This window comes from Aulonocara sp. 'chitande type north' Nkhata Bay, linkage group LG7 (genome assembly GCF_057382095.1).
Source record: "Aulonocara sp. 'chitande type north' Nkhata Bay isolate Kocher_YH1m ecotype deep benthic linkage group LG7, A_spYH_male_GT1.1, whole genome shotgun sequence".
NCBI lineage: Eukaryota > Metazoa > Chordata > Actinopteri > Cichliformes > Cichlidae > Aulonocara > Aulonocara sp. 'chitande type north' Nkhata Bay.
Window position 1 is genome coordinate 64,652,596 of NC_141350.1, and position 26,233 is coordinate 64,678,828.

Genomic DNA, 26,233 nt, shown 5'->3' on the forward strand with positions numbered 1-26,233 from the left:
GACTCGTTGCTAGTTATTGCAAACACTTGACTGCAGTTCTTGTTTCCAAGGGTGGCACAAGCAGTTATTAGGTTCAGGGGCCAGTTACAGTTTTACTCTGACGTGGAAGTCCTGTAAACGGTATAACAGCCGTGTGTACTGATGTGTGGAAGGAGTCAGTTTTGAAAAAAGAGAACATGTTTTGAGTGCTGTTTTTCATTTTGGCAGTGAGTCTGTGTGTGGAGGTTTGTGTGTGGAGTTTTGACAAAGCAGTTTTTGTTTTGAGAAACTGAGCCACACTTTCTGGAAAAAAATTTTAACTTTTGAGGCGAAAAAAGAAACAGACAAAATATATTTTTTTCTTAAAAAAAAAGATGTAGAATTCTACCTCCGGACTCTTCTCTGTGGACGGCAGGTGGCGCTCTCGGGTATCGCCACTCTGTGTTTTGTTCCGGTAGCGCTTCCGGGTTCTAATGTTTACATCTGGGAGCAGCTACAAAGCACACAGTTTGTTTTCCAGGCTAATGAAAACCTTCTTGCACGTTAAGAACAGCATGTTTTCCAAGTGCTAGGACCTGTGCACAGTCACGGTAGGCCCTCCATGACGAGTGCTGTAATTATTATGTCACGTGTGTTGTGTTTTAACACGTCAGCTAACAAATGTAGCAGGCTCATTCATGCTAACCAGCTAACGCTAGTTGAATTAATCTGTAAACAAAATCATGTTGGAGTGTAAAAACTATCCGGGACCATTGTCACGGTTTTTGTTTTATCGGGGGCTTAAATCAAAGGTGCTACGGCTTGATTGGCATTAGTGTCCTGTTAACTTTATCCATGGATGGAGTTCCTGTGTCATCAATGTTAAAGATTTCTTAGAAAAAAAGATTAAACGTATCCCAGAAGATGTACAGATGGACTGATTATGTTCTTTAAAGTAAGACGAAGGTTTCAGAGAATATTAAATGAGGTTAAAAAAATGTTGTATTTATTATACAGCTGTTTTTTTATGAGGGAAAAAACCTCATTCTGCCCCATGGACTCACCGACCACTTCATTAGGTATAGCTGGTCGTTGACAGATATCTAATCAGCCAATCGCGTGGCAGCAACATAGTACATTTAGGCATGTAGACATAGCCAAGAGGACGTTCAAACTGAGCATCAGTGACATGGCTGTTGGCGGCAGATCTGCTGGTCTGAGTATTTCAGAAATTGTTGGATTTTTCCACAGAACCATTGCTAAAGTTTACAGAGAATAGTTCAAAAAAGTGAAAATATTAAGTGAACAGCAGTTCTCCAGGTGAAAACACCTTATTGATGTCAGATGTCAGAAGAGTTTGGCCAGACTGCTTCAGGCAGATAGTAAGACGATGGCAACTCAAACACCCACTCGCTACAGCCAAGGTATGCAGAAAAGCATCTCTGAACGTTGAAGCAGATGGGCTATAGCAGCAGAAGACCGCACGGATTGTCACTCCTGTCAGCAAAGAACAGGAAAATGAGGCTACAATTTGCACAGGCTCACTAGAACTGGACAATAGAGGAGTGAAAAACATTTCCTGGTCTGAATTTGACATTAAAAAAAAACATGAAAATCATGGCTCTGTCCTACTTTGTATCAAAAGTTCCAGCTGCTGGTGATGGAGTAAAGGTGTAGGAGATATTTTCTTGGCACACTTTGTGCCCCTTAATAGCAGCTGAATATCACTGAAATACCACAGCCTACCTGAGTATTTCTGCTGACCATGTCCATTTCTTTATGACCATAGTGAATGCATCTTCTGATGCCTGCTTCTAATAGGATAATGCACCATGTCACAAAGCTCAAACGATCTCAAACTAGTTTCTTGAACTGGACTAAAATTACATCCACAGTCACAGAGTACTTTTGGGGTGTGGTGGAACAGTAGATTCACATGATGGGTATGTAGCCAACAGTCTGCAGCAACTGTGTGATGGTTTCATGTCAGTATGAACCAAAATCTCTGAGTAAAGTTTCCAGCACCTTGTTGAATCTATAGCAAGAAGAATTATGGCAACTGAAGGACAAAGAGGTCCAACCTGCTACTAACATGGTGTACTTAATAATAATAAAAAAATAAAGTGCTTGGTGAGTGTATGTACACGTTGATCCACGCTTCCTGCCTCCTTCCTCCTTCCTCCTTGTTTGAATGATGACAACATTTCATAAGTTTTTACATTTTACAACTGGTTCTGGTTCTAAATGAAACTTTGGAGCAACATAATAAACAGGATTGATCAATTTGTAGTTAAAGTAAATAGTCTGCGGTACCTTGCTTGACAGAACATATAAATTTTTCTGTTGTTGGCCATAACAAAATGTAATTTAATCTTTAGTAAATGAAATCTCATTAAAAATAGGAAATGGGTTAAATATTTCTATATTTCCTGATGATTTTGCTTTTTTAGAAAGCCAAAACTCTTTGGTGAGCACAAAATATGCACAAAAAACCCTGATATGTACCTGTGGTTGTGTTTAAATGGAACTAAAACTCAGAAATGCGAAATATTTTAAATATTTTATTGTTTATTACACTGACACAGGCAGCCTTCACGAAATCAGCTGCTGACAAAAATAACAGTAAATGATGAAGAAGAAAAGTAGACATACAAGGTCTTCTGAGACGCCGCAAAAGCTCAGCAGGACGCCGATGCCAGTGGATGTCACCAGTGAGAAGAGGTCACCTGGAAACAGAGGGCGACCTCGGAAGACTGCCGCTGTAACCACAGACAGTTTCTACCTGAATGACTGTGCAACAGAAAAGACCACCGATGCAGACTTCAATGTGACGACAGTCGAAGACGCCCAGAAACATCCAGAGACTAAGTCCAGATCTTCAGGTTAGTGGCTCACTACGCCCGTTTTAAACACAGAAAGTTGATGTTAGTGTAAGCTATTGTGGGATATTTGTCATGTGATTCTCAAACTATTTAACTTGGCAAAGCCAGTGCTGACATCGAGTGCAGAAAAAACAATGTTACGGGCCTCTAGTCAGAGGTAGATCCTGTGTGTTTGGCACAAACCAAGTAAAATAGAGTATACTGTATATTTCTCTGTTAATGTGGACACTAGTAAATTGTATTATTGGAGCACTGTAAGATGAAATCAAGTTGTGATGCCCCCTCAGGTAGACTCTCTGCTGCTGTCTGCCGGCTTTGTCACGGGAAGTTTTCTCCGCGCAGCTTGCGGCACGCCTTCAACAAATGGCCTCGGGATTCCCTCAGTATTGTAGACGAGGAGTCAGACGCCGTGGCTCAGTCACCGCTTCTGTTCCACACAGACTTCCAAAGGCTGGTCGGGGTCCAGGTGGACCGTGACCCTCGGCTTTCGGAATTTATTTGCAAGAAATGCCATGCAAAGTTTTATAAGTGCCAAAGCATCCTGATCCGGTTTCTGCAGAGAGTCAATCTCCCGCCTGTGGGGAAGGAGAACCTGAAAAATCAGTGAGTCAATAAAAAAACAAATATATCTACCTGAGGGTGACTGTAAAGTGTTTTTACTGCAGAAAAACATGGGGAAGTGTTTGTGTCTGTTTCAGGAAGAATGCAAAGGGTCCAGAGTCCTCTGTAAACCATTGCTCATCAAGTAAGTAAAACATTACTTCCTCACTCCATCTTGCTGAAGTTCCATAAGTTGAACTGTTTTAACAGGCTCTTCTGTTTTCTTCAGCTCCCTCATCCTTTACCTCAGACACAAAGTGCCTCCACAGTCTGGTGTCCTGGGCTCATCACCACGGAGAGGCCTGCCGCTCCTGCCCCGACCTGAAGGAGGTGCTGGAGGGCCAGTGCCTGGGCGCCATTAAGGCTGTTTGGGGTTGCGTCAATGGTCACAGATACATCATGGACACTCACCGCAGCACTACCTCCAACCAGTGCTCCAGCAACAGAGCATTAGGGAGTGGGAGGGGTGATGGAGCAATGTCAGAGGAGGAGGAACAAGAACAAGACGGCGAGGAAGACGAAGAGGAGCAATCTGGCGGGAACGGAATGACCTCATCGAGAAGTACTAGTACTGTGGTTCAGCGCAGTCCACCTGCAGCAACGGCTCAGACGCAGAGCTCAGCGCCTGATGACTGGACGGGCGACAACGAAGGTGGGAATGCTTACAGTCGTTCAGACTAACACTGAGACTACCGGTGTATCAGCCCTCTTCAGTTCTTTCAAGATGTTTTATGTTGTACAATAAAAGACTCGCACAAGATCAGAGATAAAACCCCAACAATCAGATAATCACTGTGCTCAGTGATGGGCAGCCACCTCCTTTCGATGTGTAGGAGCAGCAGCTTTACTCTGAGCACCTCCCGGGTGGCTGAACTTCTCACCCTTCTCACCCAAGGGAGAGGCCAGTCTCCCTTCAGGGGAAGCTCATTTCTGCTGCTTGTATCCGCGATCTCATTCTTTCGGTCACTACCCACAGCTCGTGACCATAGGTGAGGGTGGGAGGTAGATCGACCGATAATTGAGAGCTTCGTTTTTACATTCAGCTCTCTCTTCACCACAAGGCTGGAGAGGCTGAGGAGTATGATCCCCCTATAGTTGGAACACGACCTCCGGTCCCCCTTCTTAAAACTGGGACCAGGAGTCCCAGTTTTAAGAGGAGTTTTTTTTTTTAACTCCCTCAGTGACCTCGCCCCCGGAGATAGGTGAGTCGTCCCCCTTGTCCCAAGACTCTGCTTCCTCCATGGATTAAGGAGGTCCTAGAAGTATTCCTTCCAGCACTCGACAATCTTCTCAGTCAAAGTCAGCAGCGCTCCACCAGCACTATACACAGCGCAGGTAGAGCACCGCTTTCCCCTCCTGAGTCGCCTGACTGTTCACCACAATCTCTTCGAGGCAGTCCAGAAGTCTTTTTCCATGGCCTCGCTGAACTCCTTCCACACTCAGATTTTTCCTTTATCCACTGCTCGAGCTGTGTTCCGCTTGGCCTGTCGGTACATATCCCACAGGCTAACCAAGCCTGATAGGACTCCTTCTTCAGCCTCATGGCTCCCTTCACCTCTGGTGTCCACCATTTGGTTGGGGGATTACCACCACAACAGGCACCAACCACCTTGCAGCCGCAGCTGAGTGCAACGGCTTCGGCAATAGACGTGCTGAACATGGTTCATTCAATTCAATTTTATTTTATTCATATAGCACCAAATCATACCAACAGTTGCCTCGAGGCGCATTTGGACTCAGTGTCCCCAGTCTCCCTCGGGATGCTGTTGAAGATCTTGCAGACCATCTGCACTTAAATGTTCATATTTTTTATTTTCATCAAATAAAAATATATGATTGACTCACATCAGCGTGTCTGAATATCAGTTCATTTTGAAGAAATGAGAATGAGTGTTTCCAGGAAGATAAAATATTAAAGATGTGTATTCATTTTTGGAGACTCGAGACTGATGTGCACAGACATTCCAGCTGAAATATAGAAAATACTTTTTCTTCTTCTGCACATACTGAAACCCATGTTAAGACCTCATCATTGCTCATATTAACATTTTCTCCTCCTCTCTCCTTCAGATTACACAGGTCACGAGGAGGCCTTGTCTCCTGCTCCGGGTCAGCTGGAGGACAGAACTGCTGGCAGTGATCTTTCTGACAGGTTGGTCCCACAGTTCATATTTACTGGTGGTTTGGCAATTATTAGAAATTGAAATTTTTCAAATTTTGTGTTTGTGTGTGTCCAGGGTCATCTCTGAAGATGAGTTTGATGAGGGTAGAAAAGGAGGGCTGTCTGATGAGGAGTTTGAGCCATACTCGGAGAAGAGGTGGGTGCAAATAGAAAAGATGGGCCTGCTATGGTGAAGTAAAGGGAGTGGAAACACCGCCTTATCTCACTATCTGTTATCACCGGTCTACGGGGCCTTTAGTGTAGATCAGCCTGTGAATGTAACACGATAACGGCCGATGTAGATTTGATTAGTTTAGTGTTAAGTCTTGCCAGTCAGCAGCTGTGCAGGCTGTTATTATGAAGCCTCTAAGTTTGGGTCTCCATTGATATACAAGCAGCATGTAAAGAATCACAAGTCTTTAAAAGGTTTGCTGACTGGCCACAGTCACAGTTACACTCTGACAATAAAGGGTAAAAGAAAGAAAAAACCTTTACTACAGTAAAAATGAGAAGCCTGTGCCTGCTACCACACAGCTGCTCTATAATGAACCTCAGCTGTGCACATACATCAGGGCAACAGGCTCATGTTTCCTGGTTGAGCTGTTAATTTGCTCTTTGAATGGGACAGTGACCACCTTTGCAGTTACAGAATATGTTCCATGTCTTTCTCTCATAAGCTCTCACTGAATTTATTTTCCCCTTATCCTTCTAGAGCCCACAGGGTCAACGTCCCAAACAAGAGAAGAAAAAGCTCAAAGGCCCCAGAGGAGCCCAAAATCAGAAAGAAGCCTGGACCCAAGCCAGGCTGGAAGAATAAGTTCAAACCTAAGGGGTACGTGATGCAGCTTCCATTAAGGTCATTTTCAGCTTGGGTGTAGTTTATTCTTTGCTTCAGTTTTTTTTTTTAGAAGAAATGCAGATTAACAATCTGTGTGTTTCTTTTTCAAAGGGAGGAGCTCCCCAACATCTACAAGTGTCCATATCAGGGTTGTACGGCTGTCTACAGAGCTCCCGATGGTCTCAAGGTCAGAATTCACTGCTCACTGTTAAATGAAGCCACCTTCAGTTGTGCATGTTTCCGTGCACTAGTTTTGATCTCCTGTATGAATAATCTTGGCTTGCTTTTCTTTAAAAATTTGGGATAGCGGTCTCATGTGACTGGAGAAATGCTTCTTTATTAAATATTGTTTAACTGTTTTCAGCAAGGTGAAACAATTCCTGAGCATAGCGCTGTCAGAGGTCTGTTTACTGCTAACTATAAAGTGAAATGAATTAAATATGTATGAATGAAATAAAAACAGATGAGATTGATTGTTGCAGATTGGTAATAGTATCAGAGATTAAAGATTAATAATGAGTTATTTCCATTTAAAATGAATTGTCCTTGACTGAAGGCAGTTAAAATGAATGAGAGCAAACGTGCTCTGCCTTCATCTGTATATACGACTGATTGTGTTCCTGTTTGCTGACTTTTTAGAAACACATCAAGGAACATCACGAGGAGGTGAGGGAGCGACCGTGCCCTCACCCTGGCTGCAACAAGGTTTTCATGATCGACCGCTACCTGCAGCGGCATGTCAAGCTCATCCACACAGGTGAGATGTCAGGTTTGACTGACTTTCTGGCTTTCCAGCTTTAGTCATCCAGCTTTGAGTGAGAAATAATTCGTTATAGCTGTTTTTATGCATGCTTTTCACATTTAGGCTGTTTCTGAAGAATGATACACGAATCTAAAAGCTTCCTCAGACACGTGGAACGCAGTACTGATGTTACTAAATCAATCATTTCCATTTCTAAGCATTTATTGTTAGCATTGCATAAATTAATGTTTATAAAGATGTTTTTTTTACCTTACTTTAATGTCTGAATTTGTGGCTCATGCTCGTCGTGTCTGTGTGCTTCCAGAGGAGAGGAATTACATTTGTGACCAGTGCGGTCAAACCTTCAAACAAAGAAAACACCTATCAGTTCACCAGATGAGGCATTCGGGGGCCAAGCCACTACAGTAAGTCCTTTAACATTTTTGTAGCTCATGAGCCGTCAAGCTCTTTTGGTGGCTTCAGATTGATTTTACAAACCTTTAATTGCTTCCTGTTTTCATCACAGAACCACAGAATATGCTTTCAACTGAACAAGTCATATATACCATCAAATGTATGCACATAGATTTATGTATCTCCAAGTTGGGAGATCATCTTGCTCTGGTGCATCCTGCTGACAGACGGTCATACTGGGATCAAGAGTTTGATAGCCAAGTCAAAGTTTCAGCCTATTTATCTCTCCCCCTCAAATTCAGGGATTTGGAAAACATTGATAGAACAACGAGATCAGTAAATGCCCTTTTTGACTGATATCAGAAAACGGGCCTCATCATCGTTTTTCTGGAACTGTTTTTACAGTATTTCAAATGTTTAGTCACTACAATTTTATATGGAAAGTGATGAGCTCGGAGCCTAGAGACCAAAGTCGTCTTCTGTTATTGGAAATAAATCTTTGAAACGAGACTTTCAAAAGTCAAAATAAAATAGAGAAAAATAGTGGCACAAGAACTGAGCCCTGAGGAATTCCATAAGTGAACTGATAAGAGGACAAACAGAAATTCACTTTTTTGAGAGAGCGAGAGGAATGAAACCCATGTTTCCCAGTTTAAAAGCCAGAACCCCATCAGGAGAAATGATAAATGCTTTTGTTTTTTCCTCCTATCAGATGTGAGGTTTGTGGCTTCCAGTGTCGCCAGCGAGCATCACTGAAATACCACATGACCAAACACAAAGCCGAGGCCGACCTGGAGTTTGAGTGCTTGATGTGCAGCAAGCGTTTCGAGAAGGCCCACAACCTGAACGTGCACATGTCCATGGTGCACCCGCTGACACAGGCTGAGGCTCAGAGGGGCAGCGGGCAGCAGCAGCAGACATACCCGGACCTACACACCATCACGCTGACCGGGGAGGTGGTTCAGCAAGAGCAAGACAGATGACAGAAGGAAGTCTTGATTCAAGGCAGAGATACTTGAACTGTGGCACAGGACCCAGAAACAAAACAGCAATGTAGCACGGAGTTTCATTTTAGCATCAGCAGTTGAGTTTTCATCCAGTGTTCCTTCACACTGACGCTCATGACCTTCTTAAGACTTTTCAGCCGATTTGTTGACGACACAGCAGAAAAGACATTAGGTAAGAGTTCAGTGTCAAAGCAATGTTTCTTTACATTGTGCAATTAATATAACGATTCATGAGTTATATCAATTACCTGATATTCAAATCATCCATCTTCTGCAACAAACACATTGCTTCCTGTAACTGTTTCCAGAATAAAACGGATTGTTTATTTGCTTTTATTGTGAAAGAGCAGCAGTAGGAAATGTGAGGCTGGCAGTCAGGATGAGTATATGGAGTGGTTCACCATATATCATATTAAAAGCTAGTACAATTATGACTCTGTGAAATCTGAGGATAATAACTTGAAAAGAGAACAGTACGGTGGCCCTGAGACCTCAACGCACTCATCACGCTGACTCTTGAAAGATAAAACAACCAAAAATTCCAAATACTGAAAAAGATGCTGCCAAGTAGACCAGACAGAAATATTAGAATATGAACTAAAATAAAATTTTACAGTAAGTTAAATCAGATGTTTTACACTGCTGCTCACAGTCTGACAATAACTGATTTCGTAGGCTTTGTGAGTAATCAGCTGTTAAGACCACCGTGTTGTTAATCTTGAATACCTTCATTTAATATCTGACATTCACATTACTGACTGTGTAACCGGCTTAAATGCAGCTGTAATACTGAGACCTTCTCTTTGCCTGATCCAAGTAAAGCGTCTGTATGTGCTGCAATTCCAGGAAGTTTTCTTATCGGCTCACTGCTTTTATTAAGTTATTACAAATCAAAGTCTTCTTTTGAATTGTAGCATTGAAAGGGCTTCAGATGTACATGTGTGTAAGAAAGCGTGTAATGTGTAAAAAAAGAAGAAAAAAACCCCCCAGTGTGAATAAAACAGGTTTTCTTTTTACAAAGCTGAGTCTGAACAGTGCAGTGTTTCCACGTGTTTCTGTTGGAGGGAGGGTTGGAATATTAGCGTGGAGAGATCTCGGTCGATTAGAGGAAGTCCATCTCTGGGCTGGAAGGCTCGAGCTGCACAGACAGCGCCGCTGCCAGCTCCGGGTCCAGTTCTGCACTCAAGGATTCCAGCTGGACCGAGAAAACCACAAGCAGATAGGCGGGACAGGAAGGAGATATGAAGGTGTGAGACAGGTGTGAAAGGGGCAACGGGTAATATACATGCTGATGCACCTTCTGCTCACCTGTCGGAGCTGCCCCGAAGAGAGTAAAGTCAGAGGCGTTTGCGAGATGGCTCTCAGAAGAAACTGCTTGGTGCGGCCAAGGATGTGGGAAGGCTCCGCCTACCAAAACAGATGATGAACGTGAGTCCAGAGCAGTGTGCCAACTCCAATACTGCCATATGACCAGTTAGAAGTTAGAGTACAAACCACCAGCTGCTTCTTAGAGGATTCAGTGTCCAGTGATTGAGTGTTTCCTTCCAGGAAGAGCTGCAGCATGCTCAGGTAGCAGACGATGGCAGTATGGAGGAACCCTGGACAACGCACAGCTCTCTGTAGGAGCTCGGCGCTTTGCAGGAGCAGCAAACTGATCGGCCACGAACACAAGGAAATTTAGAAGGTACAACAGGTACAAATAAGAGGTGAGGTTGGAACTTCCATCTTGTCACGTTTGTGTGTTTTGGCCTGTTGTCGTTCCTAATGCGATGGTGTGTCAGCTTTAGTGCAGAGCAGCATTTAATTTATGTGGCATTCATGAATCAACCTAGCTGTTTGCAAGGCCCCACCTCCACTAAGCAGCTGCAACACTCACCTGCAGAAAGCCCACGGCATTAGTTTTGTAAAGTCATCTGACGTCACCATGGTAACCGACTGATAAATGCTTTGCTCTAGAATTGAGTGAAAAATAAAAACGCAGCACATCAGTTCAACCACATCAAATTCAAATCAGATTTAAAAGATGACCGGAGCACCGAGCTGCTGTTCACTTTACCGCTGGACTTAAAGATGAGCAGCCAATCAGGAGAGTCCATCAACACAGCCAGGAGCTCTGTGCATAAAGCCCGGCCTTCTTCATAGCTCCTCTCCTAGAGGAAAAAAAACCATACACGTTATAAAACACAGACAGAAATAACAATACAGTCTTGTCTTTTCCTCTTCAATTTATTTTCCATTCATATCCGTTTCCCTCCTATCCCAGCTCTCATTGGTTGACGGGCAGGTGCTCACATGGACACAAATCCATAAAAAGGACTTTTATACACGCAGAATATCAAAAGCAGCACCAGGGTCCAGAGGTTGGGGTCAAGACCATACTGCTAATAAAATATTGTTATCCTACAAATTGAAATAAAATAAGCAATTATCATATTTAAATTGCTAATGTTATGTTCATATAAGTTGTGCATGTCTTCACAGTCAGTTCCTGTGTTCCTGGACTGTTTCTGTGTAGGATTCGTGGAACAAAAACAGACTAGACAAATGCATTGGAAAGACCTGTTTCCACTCTGAGAACTTGTTTATGAGTGTGAATGTTGCACAGTTCTAAATTCCAGCATTGTTGTTTAGGTGGTCAGTTACCTGAGGATATAGCAGTGTTGTCAGGTGGTCGTTAACGCACAGGAAAAGAAGGAAAACGAGCACCTGGAAGCAGAAACACAACAGCATTTTTGAAAAAGTGACTGAAAGCTTTGGAGACCAAATAAGCAGGATGGAGATGGGCTCAGTCAGACAGTGAACCTCTCAGTGTGATACTTTTGTTCTACTCTTCCCTTAATCAGAAGTTTAGATTTATATAACTTTCATCCACATTATTAGACTTTTTACCTTTACCCACTGTAAAACTGGTTCTATTATGTTGTAATCAAACTGCCTGTATGTGAATTGTATATAATAAATTTAAATATAGCAGCCGAATTAACAGCTGCTGAGAATGACTTCGTAAAACCACCCAACGTCAGAAAAGGGCAGCAGCTGCAAGTCTTTTGTTGCTGTTGATTGGCTAACTTTGGATGCTCTGTTCAAAAGAGCACAGTGGATTTGTCTTATTAAACAAACCCTTTCAGCTCCTCTCACTTCTTTTAAGCCAGCTTTCGTCTGAGTGGCTGGTGGTGGGTGGGGCTTCTGAAGAATTCACAGTCTTTTGCCCATTAGATAGAATTAGATGGTGCACTAACTGTGAAAAAATGGACAGCATGCAGAATTCGTTTTATGCTCTTACCTGTCTGTATTTGGAGTCTCTGTCTGGTCGCAGGAAATTCAAAGCAGCTTTGAAGCTCGGCTTGTTTGCCTCACAGCCTCGCCAGACACGATGAAGGCTGGCCGCCAGCAGCAGAGCTGCAGCTGGAGGCATCTGCAGCAGCTGGCCTTTCTCCAAACTGCAGAGCAGATAGAAAGAAGAACTTTAACATGGGGTTTCTGTAGGGTTCACCAAGATAATTAGACACTTTTGAGAACTATTATAACCAAAGGAGGATTCATTTAATATGTTTCACCATAAGTGAAAAGCAACAAGCATTTATGTCTGCATCACATTTAAAGGACTACGCTGCACTAATGCAGCCACAACAAACCCCATGAAGCTCATGAAGGTGGCTGATACGAAGAAAAGTGTGCAAAGCTGTTACAGACATCAAGGCAGTCTAAGATGTGAACATATTTCATGTGACTTGTTCAGGTGTGAGCAGCTGTGAGGAGGTGTACATAATTTGCTGACAGTGGTTCATGAAGGAGGCGTTACCTGCAGGCCCAGTGCTGACATTCCGTGAGGAGCTGCAGCTGCTCCGGCAGCGTCTGTTCATCACACAGACGACGCCACAGTGACAACAGGACCGGACGGAGACGCTGCCACCAGTGCTGCACACGGACACACAACAAAGACGCTATATTCCTGTCATGTCTCTACACAACATCGCAGGCTTCACACAGGCTCTAATAGATCACTGATCTGTGATTCCAGTGATAAAAGATTTTAGGACTTTCTAAATATTGAAGGTGCCAAATGTGTTCAAAGGCATTTTAGTCAGAATGAACAGACAGTACCACTGTGGAGATCAACAAAACAGGACATTGCACGCTGATCTGAGACCAGGCTTTGTTGACTTCATATGTTGGTTGTCCACAACGTACACTGGCACCTAACAGACCCTGGAGAGGAAGCACACCTCTCAATAATCTCACAAGCTCACCTAAAGGTACAACCTGTATGAACTTTAGATTTCAGAAAGATTCTTACTCTCAGGAAGTGTGCAGTTATCTTGCAGGACAGCACGCCTGCTGGAGAACACGCTTTCCTCTAGTGCATGAACAGAGGGGAGTGCAGGTGAAGAAAGAGGTGAGCATAAAAATTACTTTTTCCAGCCAAACATTTAAATCAGATTAATAAAAGACATTAAATGAGCTGCTCACCTGATGCTGGTTGATGTGTTCTATTAGCCTGTTGCAGCTCAGTGTTGTTCCCCCTCCATCAGTGTTTACTTTAATCAACAACACAGCTGGAAGAGCCAGGAGCACTCTGACACACACACAAACAGTAATTCAGTGGATTAACAATCGCAATGAGCCGACACGTATCACAGAACGAGTGTGCCAACAATACCCCATCAGCCTTATACAGCCCCCCCTTTGGCCACGCCCCTGCAATGCCTCCCTTCTCATATTTAACAGCGTACCTGTTCCATGTATGCAGCAAGCGCTGCAGGCTGACGTCAGTGCTGATGCTCTGTGAGGTCACTGTAGAGGAGCATCTCTGAAACAACACCTCAAACAGGAAGTCACCCACACCAGCTCTGCTGCCATGGCTGCCAGACCGCTCCATCATGTCCATCTCATAGACAAGCTCCTGCACATACACAAGCACGTAAGTGTTATTCACTAGTTTAACTGAAGTCACACAGACTGTACACTAATGAGTAAAACACAACATGGAAGCTGATGACGCTCCAGAAGCTGCTGTGCAACTTCTGTGTACGAGGGCTTTTATTTTTTCTGTTTTTACGTCTAAAAAAAGACAAACTTTACTACTACTGATATTTCTGCTTGTTCTGCAGAGTGAAGTGTGACACTTAAGGAATTTTTACCCATTCTGTAGCCATTTTTCACAAATCCACGCTCTTTAATTTTCAGGGCTTTTATTTTTTATTCATTGAGCATTCAGAATTTTTGTTGCATGTTTTTTAAATCAAATAAAAGGCTAAGATTATATTATTTTATTATAAGAATATATATGTAAGAAGATCACTTCACTAAAATATTTTTCTTGATCACAAAATGTTTTGTGTGAAGTTGCTAGCTTTAATACAATATACCTCAATATAAACATTATTTTTTACCACACTTTATTAACTATAATGTCTACACAGCCCATCCATATGCTATTGCTGCAGAAATGGGGGGGAAAGGAACTTTTCAAAGTTACGTATCATTTTTTATAGTCATGAATACTTTTTTAAAATTTTACTACCTGTTTCACCAATTGATAAAACTGCAGAAACAGTGATAAACATTAGCATATAAAAGTCCAGATGGTGTTACTGATACACAGCAGTTTGACTGTTATACAGAAACAAAGCAAAACCGCCTTCTTTTTTTCCATATGTAATAATTTCTTAAATATTACATTAGATTCTTTGTTTTTACCAGGTTTATAATAAACAAGCTTTTCCGAGTGGTGCAGTTAGTGTACACGCACCTGGAGTCGGGACAGGATGTCTGGTAAGCAGGTTCCTCTTCCTGGCACTCTGTGCTGTTGTGCTTCCAGGCTCTGCCAACTGCTGACATCAAACATGCACACATGGACACAAATCCATAAACACTGTTTGTCAGGTTAACTGAACTTTTCCAAGCTCTAAAAGAGGTTTTTAAGTTACCACAAGCACTTTGCCTCTCCCACCGCGCCCTTCCTGACTTGAAGAAACATTTTTATTTGGGTTCTTGTCAAATATCTGACAGGTTCATTTTAAGGACTTCGCACATTAATGTTAACTACTAGTACCTTAACTGCTGGTCCATGATGGCATTAAGCAAATGAGAACAGAGGTTTTTCATGTCTCCTCCGCAGCCTCCCTGCTTCTCTGGACGAGTCAGATAGAGCTCCATGCAGGCCCACTGCTGATACTCCTGACTGCAGAGAGGAACAAATAAATAAAAGCAGGAACCCAAACAACTTTTTTTTCCTTTAGAGGTGCAGGGGAAGAAATTTCATCACAGAAAGAAGTATTTCAGATTTTAAGTTGACCAATCTCTCCTTCAAAGTCCTCTTCTGCACCTCTAGACCACCACAGCTTCAGTATTTTTGCTTGAAAGTCCTCTGCACAAGTTTGAGGTCTGCGGTGAAACAGCTGATTTGCAACAGGATCATAAAATTAGCAGCACCGCTTCAACCGATCTGTACGTGCATAAGGATTCATCCTGGAAGTGGAGGCTGGGCCAGTAGGACATGTTTTTTTGCCTTTTGTTTCATTTTAAGTGCAGAGTTTCTAAACTTTAGATTAAACTTCCTATTGCTTTTTATGGCATAGATTTTATTTTCTAAACTCACACGGTGTGTTTGCCGTCTTACCGTTCAGCGTCAGGCAGGGCGTCCTCACTCCTCAGTACTCTCAGCTCATTAGCTAACCATTCTGAGAACAATAACTAGACAGACATAAGGAGACTTCATGATTATTACATCAATACAGCTACTCCATGAATCATTTTCTACATGCACTCAAACACCTGTGCTCATTAATGCAAACAATGTTTGCACAGGTGTGTGTTTAATGGAGAAACAGGGGACCCAGCACAGACCTGATACTGTGGTATCTGTCTGAGCTGCTGGAAGGCAGCGTTCCTCCACAGATGCCAGGCCGTCTTCCTCCAGGTGTTGTTGGAGTCAGTGATGCTGCTCCACAGCCCGGTCTGTTTCTCCTCCAGTTGTTCACTTAGCCCAGCATCAGCTACAGTTCCTCTGGCTTCAGGTAACAGTCGTGGGATGAGGTACAGAAGCTAAACACAAACACAAAATAGTATAAGTAGGTTTAAGTAATGAAAGGAGGGAAGGCCCAGAAAGCTGGTTAAGACTGACGATACACAGAATGATGTAATAAAGGCAGGAGGTGTTTTTAATGAGTTTTAAGACTTTATTCTATATCGCACTTTGTTTATTCGGGCTGTTTGTTTGGCTTTATTGATTAAATAAAAGGTACAAATGCAAGCACTGAGCAAAGAAGTGGTTTGCACTGTGACTGTGCAGCGTCTGTCATGATATTTGCATTTGTTCCGCTTCTTTTTACACAATAAAATCAAAACTTTGCACCGCCCTCATTTCATAGCCAAGGCCAAGCAAGTGTGGAGGAAACATAAGCTCATTATAAACTATTTGATCACATGCTTTTATTTCAGCTTCTCAAAGGCAGGGTGCGAGGTAGTTCTGCGTTTCTGTTTTATTTTATTGCAAGTCTCAGTTTTGGACACATCTGTTTTCTAGATTTAGCCCTCAAATTTAACCCTGTGCTTAAAGGTGACCCATTATGCTCATTACCAGCTCCATGTTTTTATTCCTGTGCTGCACTAGAATTGCTTTGTGTTGGTTACAGTTAAAAGAAAAATTCCTTATTTGTCTCTTTTCTGTGACTTTGTGCAGCCCCTTAGGTCACACTCTGCCAGAAACCAGCTGCTTTACATCCATTAAGGCCACCTTTGACTCTTTACCCAGTGACAGCCTATAATGAATTATCATCAAAGCTCTTTTTCTGAAAAGAGTGATTTCTGTCATATTTCATACCTGCTTATAGAACAAAATGTTCGGGTTTGCATCAGAAATTAGAGCGAGTACTTTATTCTAATAGCCCTCAAACCACATCTTTGTTGATATATACTGAGGTGTCAAAACTTGTCATTAAGGCTACTGGGCAAAGTCATCAAATGTCATCTTTATGGGGGAAAGAGTTAAGACAGCTTTCGTCTGATTGGCTCAGTGGGTGGGGCTTCTGTGCTCACAGTCAGAGCTGTGAGTCTAAAATGGGCAAATTAGGGATATCTAATATTTAACAGTAAAAGTTCACATAGATTACTTTACATACACAGAAATCTTTAATTAAAAGTTTCCAAGAATATGAGCATCCATATTTGTCGCAGTATGTATATGACAGGAAATAAGAAAAAGCATAAGACAAACAAACGGCCACCAAGAAATTATTCTGGAAAGGTTTGCATAAATTCTGGAAAGAAAAGCAATAAGCAAACCTCATTACTTAATCACATGTCAAATAAAAAAGGTTACCTTCTTATAGAGACTATGGGGGATACAGTCCTGCTGTTGAGGCAGTGAGTCCTCTCTGCAGATCCCATAACAGACAGCTGCTACACACAACCTGGACATCCACAATGAGCCAAATCACTATTACTGAACATATATTGTAGATGTAAAGATGTGGATTGTATGCATGGCCAATCCTTGTTAGTTACAGGTGCAGGACATTATCATTAACAAAGGAATTAAATATGATATCCACATACATTAACCAGTCAACTTTCTCTGCTGTAGGCACATAAAGAGAGCATGCAATCATTAAAACGCTCCATTAAAAGTCAACATCCATGCATGGAAAGCCTCACCTGGCACAGAACAGCATGTTGGCGTGTGTGCTGCAGGACAGCGCCAAGCTCAGAGCCTCTTCAGCCGGCACTGGCTCAAGCCGAATGGGCAGCACCAACTGAACCAGAGGACCACGAGACACCAAGGAATACAGGTGGACCAGGAATGCTGCCAGGCCGAGTATATGGGCAGCATTCAGCGACAGCCACTTCACATAGAAGAATAAAAAAACTTTTTTTTTCTTAAGCATGAGAATAAAATTAAAAGTCCACGACACAAAGTGAAAGTCAGATATAAATAGAGGGAATAAATGTGGGTTTATGCACCTGGTTGTGAAGCAGGTCCCAGAGTCTGTGTATGAGGCTGGAGAGGAGCTGTGTGTTACCAAGCAGAGCGCTCACAAACCTCGAGGCCCATGGGCTTTGTCTAAAGATGCAAACAATTAGAGCAGCAGCAATTAGTCGACTGAAAGGAAACTGGTTAGGATGTAATTTGACGACCAAATATAACTTTAATTTATTGTTTTCTATAGCTCTTTATTAGGGGTGCAACGATACTCGTATCGATATTGAACCGTTCGATACAGTGCTTTCGGTTCGGTACGCATATGTATCGAACAATACAAAATTTGTAATTTATTTTATCAACTTTCCTTCTGACGATGCTGTCTGTGTTGAGCGCTCAGTGAATCTGCGTTCGACTACTCCGCCTAGGCTGCACTGTCGAGCGCAGATCCACTGAGCGTTCAACACAGACAGCATCATCAGAAGGAAGAGCACAGGGCAAGCTAGCGAGACAGAAGTTAAGCTCTCCTTGCAACATGGCAAATTGAACCTACCCCACCCTCATTCAGATCTGGCGTTTGGAATTATTTTGGTTTTCATGTGACATATGACCCTGAAGGTAAGCGCGTCATGGACTAAAGTAAAACAGTATGTTGGGCGTACCACGCAATGCTCAATTACATGGGTGGGAACTAGTGTGTTAGCGCAGTTAGCTCGTTAACGTGTTGGCCGTCTAGCCCCACGCAGGGGTAGCTCGTTAACGGAGATTTGCCGTGTTGTGGCGTTAACATCATTTCAACGAGATTAACGCTGACAGCACTAGTGGGAACACAACGAATATGACTGCACATTTACGCCGACATCATCCTAGTACAAAGACAAGTGGAAGCAGACAAAAACAACAAGCGTGCATGCTACAAACTTTACCCGAGTCATTTAGACAGCCGTTAGCACATGATTCTCCTTATGGGGACCTGCTATGTTTAATATTGTGGCGAGCTCAGACAACGAGGAGACGGAGGTATCGTTTGGTCTTGCTTCCCGTGAGCCAGCCAGGAAGCACAGCCGTTTATTGACATCTGCAGAAGAACACTGCCGCTAGCTAACTGCTCAGCGCGGCAACCGCACAGCAGCAACAACAACAACACCACACAGGGCGCCCTCTGACCCCGGAAGGACACACCGTCGCAGCGAGAAGGCGTCACCCGTCACTATGGCAACATAAACAAAACATAACTGTACAAACAGAACCCCGAACAGCCCTGACCCGCTACATAGCCCCCACCTAAGGGGTCAGTCGTCCCCGACGACCCCATTACCCCACACAAAGTCCTGCAAATGTCCAGGTGCCTTCTTTTGGCGCACCGGCCGGACACGACTGGCGGGGGAAAAGTCACTCGGGTCAGAACATGGGGTGCCACCATCATCCCACTTCTGACACCAATGTGGCGAGCTCAGACAACGAGGAGACGGAGGTGTCGTTTGGTCTTGCTTCCCGTTAGCTAGCCAGGGAGCACAGCCGTTTATTGACATCTGCAGAAGAACACTGCCGCTAGCTAACTGCTCAGCGCGGCAACCGCACAGCAACAACAACAACAACAACACACAGGGCGCCCTCTGACCCCGGAAGGACACACCGTCGCAGCGAGAAGGCGTCACCCGTCACTATGGCAACATAAACAAAACATAACTGTACAAACAGAACCCCGAACAGCCCTGACCCGCTACAATATGCTGCTGAGAATATAGCCCAGAAGAAGCTTATAGTATAGCTTTTATTTCGGAAAGAGCCATTTCTCTGTAATAAACTCTCTTTTCCAAAGATGAGTGATTCCTCAATCAGATACAGGTGTTACCGCGCCAGATCCGCGGCCCCGAACCGTAGTAAGGAAACCTCTGGCAGTTACTTGAAGGTTCCGTAACTGACTCGTAGCCGGCAACAGCTTACTATACAGGTCAACTCCGCTAGCAAAAAGATCGAAGGAGGCGTAGGAAACTGCTTCACCGAACTTTATTTCTTCTCTAAGGCACGAACACCGCGTACAGTGGGCTGAAACAGTTTACTCACAGCGAGCATCGCCGACACAACTCTGGCTGTCGAGGGAGTTGTTATATTCCTTTTATTTATTTTCTTTTCGTCTCTTCTGTAGCTAACCGTTACTTTTTCCCCTTCTCCGCTCTCTCTCTTCACACACACACCAGGCAGTCCCGCTACACACATCCCGAATACATTTCCCATCAGGCTTCATCCTTAAAGGGCCATGCCTGTAACGCAGGGCTTGCAAAATCGCTAGCCCGACGTCCCGGGGCTAGCGATTTTTCCAGTCGGGCTACCAAAATCTATCTCTGCCCTGCCCGTTGGGCTATTGTAGGAAGGAAAAATATATGTCAATGCTTTTGCATTCTTTCGGAAATGTAGCTGGGTAATTATGTCATTGGCATCGGTGAGCCACTGTCAATATGTGACATATTGAAATCGCGTTTGAATTTGCGCTTGTTCTTTGCTTTCACTTTGCAAATGTCCAGGTGCCTTCTTTTGGCGCACCGGTCAGTCACGACTGGCGGGGGAAAAGTCACTCGGGTCAGAACATGGGGTGCCACCATCATCCCACTTCTGACACCAATGTGGCGAGCTCAGACAACGAGGAGACGGAGGTGTCGTTTGGTCTTGTGTTCTTGTGCAGTTTGCCACAAACGAAATCATAGACCCCCTATACTTGCTTCCCGTTAGCTAGCCAGGGAGCACAGCCGTTTATTGACATCTGCAGAAGAACACTGCCGCTAGCTAACTGCTTAGCGCGGCAACCGCACAGCAACAACAACAATACACAGGGCGCCCTCTGACCCCGGAAGGACACACCGTCGCAGCGAGAAGGCGTCACCCGTCACTATGGCAACATAAACAAAACATAACTGTACAAACAGAACCCCGAACAGCCCTGACCCGCTACAATATGCTGCTGAGAATATAGCCCAGAAGAAGCTTATAGTATAGCTTTTATTTCGGAAAGAGCCATTTCTCTGTAATAAACTCTCTTTTCCAAAGATGAGTGATTCCTCAATCAGATACAGGGCTCACGAAATCGCTAGCCCGACGTCCCGGGGCTAGCGATTTTTCCAGTCGGGCTACAAAAATCTATCTCTGCCCTGCCCGTCGGGCTATTGTAGGAAGGAAAAATATATGTCAATGCTTTTGCATTCTTTCGGAAATGTAGCTGGGTAATTATGTCATTGGCATCGGTGAGCCACTGTCAATATGTGACATGTTGAAATCGCGTTTGAATTTGCGCTTGTTTTTTGCTTTCACTTTGCAATCACGTGAACTGTGTATGTCACACAGTGGAAATTTGTATTTATCTTGTATATTGTTTTTATTCTGATTTTTAGTGTTTATTTATGAGTGGTTTTTTTTTGCATGGTTTTATTCTGTTTCTATTGCATGGTTTTTAGTGTTTTATGTGACATGGTTTTTATCCACTGTGGACTGGCTGCACATGGGACAAATTAGCTGATAGGGACCACCTGCTGAGGCAGGGGTGTGTCCAGAGGTGGCCTATCAGCTGTGTAAAGACCTTTTAAAAACAGGCTAGCTGAGCACTGAAGAGAGAGGCTGGAAGGTTAATGCGAGATGGCCAGTGTGATGCGGCGACCAAGTCCTGACCTCATGGAACGGCAACAGTAAGAGACAACGCGTGTGATTGGCAGCAGGGCAGAGGTTTACCTCTGCCTGCATTTGTGAGTAGGGTCTCTACTGTTGTTTACTGGGTGCAGCTGGATTGGGAGAGGGTCACCATGGCCATGAGCCAGGGCCGCTTCTGGGACCATTGTTCTGGCCCCTATTTGTTATGTTGCAGGACACCGACGCAAGGGGAGCTGTGGCGGTGGTCACATTATGGATTCGGGTGCAGAACGCAAGCCGGGCTGGGAAGTGATGGGCCAGCGGAAGGACAAGAAGATGGGTGGCTCTTTCTTGTCTGCTGAAGACGGGGCTGGCGTGGACTCTGCTCTAAAGGAGGAATTCCTGGCCTGCTGATGGACCCATAATGAACATGTGGCCTAATTATAGCAAGGGGGGTTTTAGTGAATGTAGAAAATGGTAGTTTTACGGGTTTTAGAATTGTTTTTAGTAGAGAGCAAACATTTTATTACATACATTTTAAGGGTGTTTTTATTTGTGCTCCCTGGCCTAGTAATAAACTGTTTCTGATCAGACCTGCTTCCTCTCTGTGCCCGTGGTATCTGACTCGCTTGCTCCCCCTTGTATTTTAAAGAATCTTTCTTTTTAGCGTGACATTCTGGCGCGACCGCTTTAGTGTTCGCCACGCGCTACATGTATAGAGAGCGAAAGCACTGATTGGTGAGTGATGATAATTTGCGCACCAATTCCTCTGACATAGTCTTATCAATCGTTAGCTTACTATGCAAACATGACAAGTGAAATCTCCCGCAGCAAGCTTAAACATATGAGAGGTTGATCGCGCAGAGAATCGCTGACCGTTATGTGTGTGTGTAAAAGTAGCAGGATATATATTTCAGTTCTGCTGAGCCAAATAAGACAGGTCAGGGTGAAGAAGTGACAGCCAAAGAAAAGCTTACCACAAAACGGAAAAGTTATGACAAATCAGACTATAAGGCAAAAAGAAAGTGCAGCTTTATGGTTTCATGGACAAAAGAATTTCTGTGGCTGCAATATGACGAGCTATATAACCGGGGCTGCACATAAGTGGTCCGCAGGTGCGCATTCGCTGTCAAAAAAAAAAAAAAAAAAAAACACGCACAAGATATGAAGTTGCAACGCGTGTTTGCATACATAAGATTTTCTGGAGGAGGACAGACATTTGTTTAAAACTCTTAAAGAAGCTCCTTTAAGCAATTACTTTGGTGTTCCTCCACCTCCAAACAAATGTCAGAAGGAGTCCGAATCACAAAAGAAGCGCGTATTCTCGGAAAAGTGGTTGCAGGAGGTGAGCTGGCTTCAAACAAATGATGAACGCACAGAGATGTGGTGCAGAATGTGCCGTGAAAATCCCACTCTAGCGGACAAAAACAGTGCTTTTTATATGGACGCAAACGTGCGTTGCAACTTCTTATCTGGTGCGCGTCTTTTATTTTGACAGCGAATGCGCACATGCGACCACTTATGTGCACCCGTGTAAATAACATAATGTTCTGCCGGGTGTGTTGTTGGTTTTCTCTCGATTTCTGAGTCGACAAGCGCCTTTGTTACTGGGACCAGTCATTTTAAGAAAGGCCCCCATTAGAACCCATGAGAAATGCAAGAAATGCATTATTGCTCAGTCTGCATTATCTTTCCCAGAACAAACACCAATTGCAAATAACATACTAAAAATAAACCTGAAAAATCTGTTTAGAACAGCGTACTATGTTGCAAAGAGTGAACTACCACTGGCAAAATTTAGCAGTCTTTGCAAACTTCAAAAAGCAAATGGCCTCGATCTTGGTTCAACTTGTCTCTTGACTTCAGCGGAAATTTCAAATTCAGGATCTGACACAGACTGATTCATGTCCTACACAGTTCTTACAAGTTCATAGAAATTTCTGTTCAGTTAGAACCAAGTATTTGAGTTGATGATTGTAATTTTTATACAATGTTGTAATTTGTTTTTCAACAATTTTTTGATTAATGTTTTGTTTCCTTTACAATATTATACTTTAATGTATAATATTGTAAAGGAAACAAAACAGGAAACAAAACATCAATCAAAAAATTGCTCTCTTTTTTATTCGGGCTACTTATATTTATTTTGGGCTACCAAAAACTGAAGAGTCCCTGCCCGAAGGGCTACCAGGGATTTTGAAATTTTGAGAGCCCTGAGATAGATTTATTTTTTTAATTACTTTTGTTTCAGCAACATTAAATTTAAAAACTGTACTTTTGAGTTAAAATATATATTTATAATTTTAATAAATGACAAATTAAAAAGGCATGAACATTTTTTTTGTATCGAAAAAATATCGAACCGTGACACCAAAGTATCGAACCGAACCGAACCGTGAATTTTGTGTATCGTTGCACCCCTACTCTTTATATAAGAAGACTCTGAAGGTACCCTGGACAAGGTTTTATTTACATCTTGCAGAGGTCAACTTTCATTTTACAGGCACTAGTTAATATTTTGGCCTTTTAATTGGACAACACAAAGGAGACACATGTTGGTTTTATCACACCTTCAAATCAGTCAGAATCAGGATTCCAGATTCGGTGTTAATGATTAGAACCTATTTAGAAACTTGCTATCTGTTATTGCAAAGCTCTATTAAAGGCTTTGAGTCTGGCAAGGCATTTAAAAAGAGCTCAGGATTATTTAAATATACGATTTGCAACTTTTCCTGAAAGTTCCTACTCACTTATTCGGAGGGTTTGATTTGGAAGAATTTAGCAAGCACTGGCAGAAGTTTCTTAGGATCATATTGACAACCTGAGAGAGAGTCAATAAAAATGCATACTAGTTAGCACACACATACAGCAAGAGGGCTGCTGATTTATAGACTTTCATCAGTGCGTACTTTGATATGGAGCTCGGAGGATGGAGGAGCGTCAGTGTGAAGACTGATGACCTTTTGTCCAATCGGATCGTCGGGACGACCAGGGAAGATGACACTGAGCGTGTGTGAGATCCTGGACAGCTGGGCCGACATGTCTGAGGACACGTGAGTGTTGAACAAACTGTGGAGGAACCTGAAGGCCTAACACAGGCTAAGCCTTCATCAAAACTATTTTGTATACTTTTTCAAACGTACACATCATTCAGTAGCTGAGCCTTTATAACAGACACTCACTTCCTGAGGGTCTTTGATTCACATACTGTGGCGCCATCTTGTGGTTCACAACACAACAAGCCAAAAGCAGCAAACAAAACAAAAAAACTCTTTATTAGAGTGAAAAAGGTGGAATAACGTGGGGTATGCTTTAGGACAGGCTTTAGGACAGGCCTGCCTTCTGACTGACAAGTCGGGGCCCTTTGCACGGTGAGGCATCTGGAGGCTTCACAGTGGGACATTATTAACCAGTGGGCAACATTATTTTGGCTATGCCCATTTCTTATGTACAGAATGTGTACTTGTTGTTTAGCCCTCTTCTTTTTGTAAATCCGAAGTATTATATATGAGGAACCCTATAATTAGGCTCAAATTAGTTTAATTTGATGTTTAGCAACTACATCAAGGAGTTTAAACTATCAGCTAAAATATTACTAACCAAATGAAAGTACAGACCTGAAAGTGAGGTTTGTACGCATGTTGCTTAAGTTTAAATGCCACAAATGAAAAGTATATATAAATAAATAGAGATAAGATCAGAAAGACCTAAGAAACTGGTCTCTGTGTGAATCTCTATTATACACTGGTGAAGGGTTTTCCTTGACAGAATATAAAACGTGTGAGTGAGCGCATGAACACCTTCCCACCTCCATCATTTCCATCAACGACAAGTTCTGCAAACTCCTGCAGCTGAACCTTCAGGACCTCCAGGGGGTCATCATTGCCGTCTGAACACGTAGCATTCACTGAAAACAGGAGATGAGGATCAGTTTCTGACTATGAGATTGTTGTATTATATGAAATAAGTGCAAAGCTGAGGCTGCACAGGTCAGCTGCTTATTATTTATATGTACAGGGCTCTCAGGGCTGAGAGTGTGGAGACAATTAAATACTAGAAAAATTTGCATTTCCTGCGAAAATGCAGTGTGGATGCCTTAACGGCTGAAGATATCTGCTGAAAAAAGCTGAAAAAGTTGAAAAAAAAAAAAAAAAAAAAAAAGATGCCCTGAGCAGGATTCGAACCTGGCCCTCCTGGTCGAAGGGCAGCTATTTAGCTCACTGAGCCAAACACTTTCTCACAAAGAAAAGGTGGAGAGATTGACAATTGTGCTAGCAGAATTTGGGCAAAAAAAAGGGGGTGAAAATTCTGCTGAAAAGAGTTCAATCAGCAGAATTTCTGCTGAAAAGAGGTTTTTGCTGAAAAAGAGCTGAAAAAGTTTGGATTTGTGCTGAAAAGGGGTTAAAAAAATGAAATTTGTGTTGAAAAGAGTTTAAAAAAAGTTTAACTGTTAAGTGAAAGAAATGTTGCCATAAGCTGGATTTGAACCCAGGCCTCCCAGTCTGAGAACGGATGCTTATCTCACTGAGGTAAAACACAGCTCAGCCCATCATGCAAAATCAGTGACCACATTGATAATGTGTTCCATTCATTTCAATGGTCAAAAGTCATAACACACATCAGCAGAAATAGCAGAATTTTTTAAAGTTTAAACATAGCATTTCTGCTAAAACTTAGTATTTATGCTAAATAATATTTTTTTCCTGCCAAATCATAGCATTTGTGCTGGAACACAGAAAGTTCCACCAAATCATACAATTTGTACTAAAACATTATTTATGATTTAGCAGAAACATTGGGACTTGGTAGAAATACTATGATTTACATAAAATACTTTGACTTAGCAGAAGTACTACAATCTAGGAAAAAAGTACTAAAGCATAGCAGAAATTCTATCATTGAGCAGAATTACTAGGATTTAGAAGAAATACTAAGATTTGGCACAAACACTGATGTGGCTCAAGAACCTTTATTATGCAGTTATACTATGATTTGGAAGAAATACTATACTTTGGCACAAATACTATGATTTGGAAGAAATACTATGTTTTAGCACAAATACTATGATTTGGCTCAAATACTATAACTAT

General features: G+C 42.7%; 2 protein-coding genes across 4 annotated transcripts in view; one reads left to right on the top strand and one right to left on the bottom strand.

Annotated features, from left to right (window-relative positions):
* The first annotated feature begins 210 nt into the window (after positions 1-210).
* On the top strand, positions 211-9,634 carry znf276 (zinc finger protein 276). Its single transcript, XM_086301951.1, has 12 exons — positions 211-569; positions 2,544-2,840; positions 3,128-3,443; positions 3,539-3,585; positions 3,670-4,092; positions 5,511-5,592; positions 5,678-5,758; positions 6,314-6,433; positions 6,551-6,626; positions 7,079-7,196; positions 7,507-7,606; positions 8,308-9,634. Exons 2-12 carry the CDS (start codon positions 2,585-2,587, stop codon positions 8,576-8,578), a joined length of 1,890 nt encoding a protein of 629 aa, XP_086158077.1. The 5' UTR covers positions 211-569; positions 2,544-2,584; the 3' UTR covers positions 8,579-9,634.
* The window catches only part of fanca (FA complementation group A), a 33,791-nt gene continuing 17,150 nt past the window's right edge, over positions 9,593-26,233 (bottom strand). For 2 of the 3 annotated variants that reach the window (XM_086301949.1, XM_086301947.1), the window contains exons 21-42: positions 24,952-25,050; positions 24,053-24,186; positions 23,894-23,964; positions 17,567-17,666; positions 17,261-17,448; positions 16,926-17,016; positions 15,452-15,649; positions 15,225-15,298; positions 14,658-14,786; positions 14,355-14,436; positions 13,336-13,505; positions 13,073-13,178; positions 12,900-12,959; positions 12,707-12,811; positions 12,405-12,520; positions 11,886-12,042; positions 11,246-11,308; positions 10,659-10,752; positions 10,479-10,554; positions 10,097-10,253; positions 9,911-10,009; positions 9,593-9,797 (exon numbers count right to left, since the gene is read on the bottom strand). In XM_086301949.1, the coding sequence (XP_086158075.1) occupies positions 9,705-9,797; positions 9,911-10,009; positions 10,097-10,253; positions 10,479-10,554; positions 10,659-10,752; positions 11,246-11,308; positions 11,886-12,042; positions 12,405-12,520; positions 12,707-12,811; positions 12,900-12,959; positions 13,073-13,178; positions 13,336-13,505; positions 14,355-14,436; positions 14,658-14,786; positions 15,225-15,298; positions 15,452-15,649; positions 16,926-17,016; positions 17,261-17,448; positions 17,567-17,666; positions 23,894-23,964; positions 24,053-24,186; positions 24,952-25,050 (2,462 nt within the window). In that variant the 3' untranslated portion in view covers positions 9,593-9,704. The remainder of the gene's footprint in view (positions 9,798-9,910; positions 10,010-10,096; positions 10,254-10,478; positions 10,555-10,658; positions 10,753-11,245; positions 11,309-11,885; positions 12,043-12,404; positions 12,521-12,706; positions 12,812-12,899; positions 12,960-13,072; positions 13,179-13,335; positions 13,506-14,354; positions 14,437-14,657; positions 14,787-15,224; positions 15,299-15,451; positions 15,650-16,925; positions 17,017-17,260; positions 17,449-17,566; positions 17,667-23,893; positions 23,965-24,052; positions 24,187-24,951; positions 25,051-26,233) is intronic. The other variant, XM_086301948.1, reaches the window with a different exon arrangement.

Excerpts from the sequence above, each read along its gene's own strand:
- znf276 (XM_086301951.1), top strand. The coding sequence starts at position 2,585 with ATGATGAAGAAGAAAAGTAGACATACAAGGTCTTCTGAGACGCCGCAA. Across the intron at positions 3,586-3,669 it reads TGTAAACCATTGCTCATCAA|CTCCCTCATCCTTTACCTCA; the intron begins GTAAGTAAAACA and ends TGTTTTCTTCAG. Across the intron at positions 7,197-7,506 it reads TGTCAAGCTCATCCACACAG|AGGAGAGGAATTACATTTGT; the intron begins GTGAGATGTCAG and ends GTGTGCTTCCAG.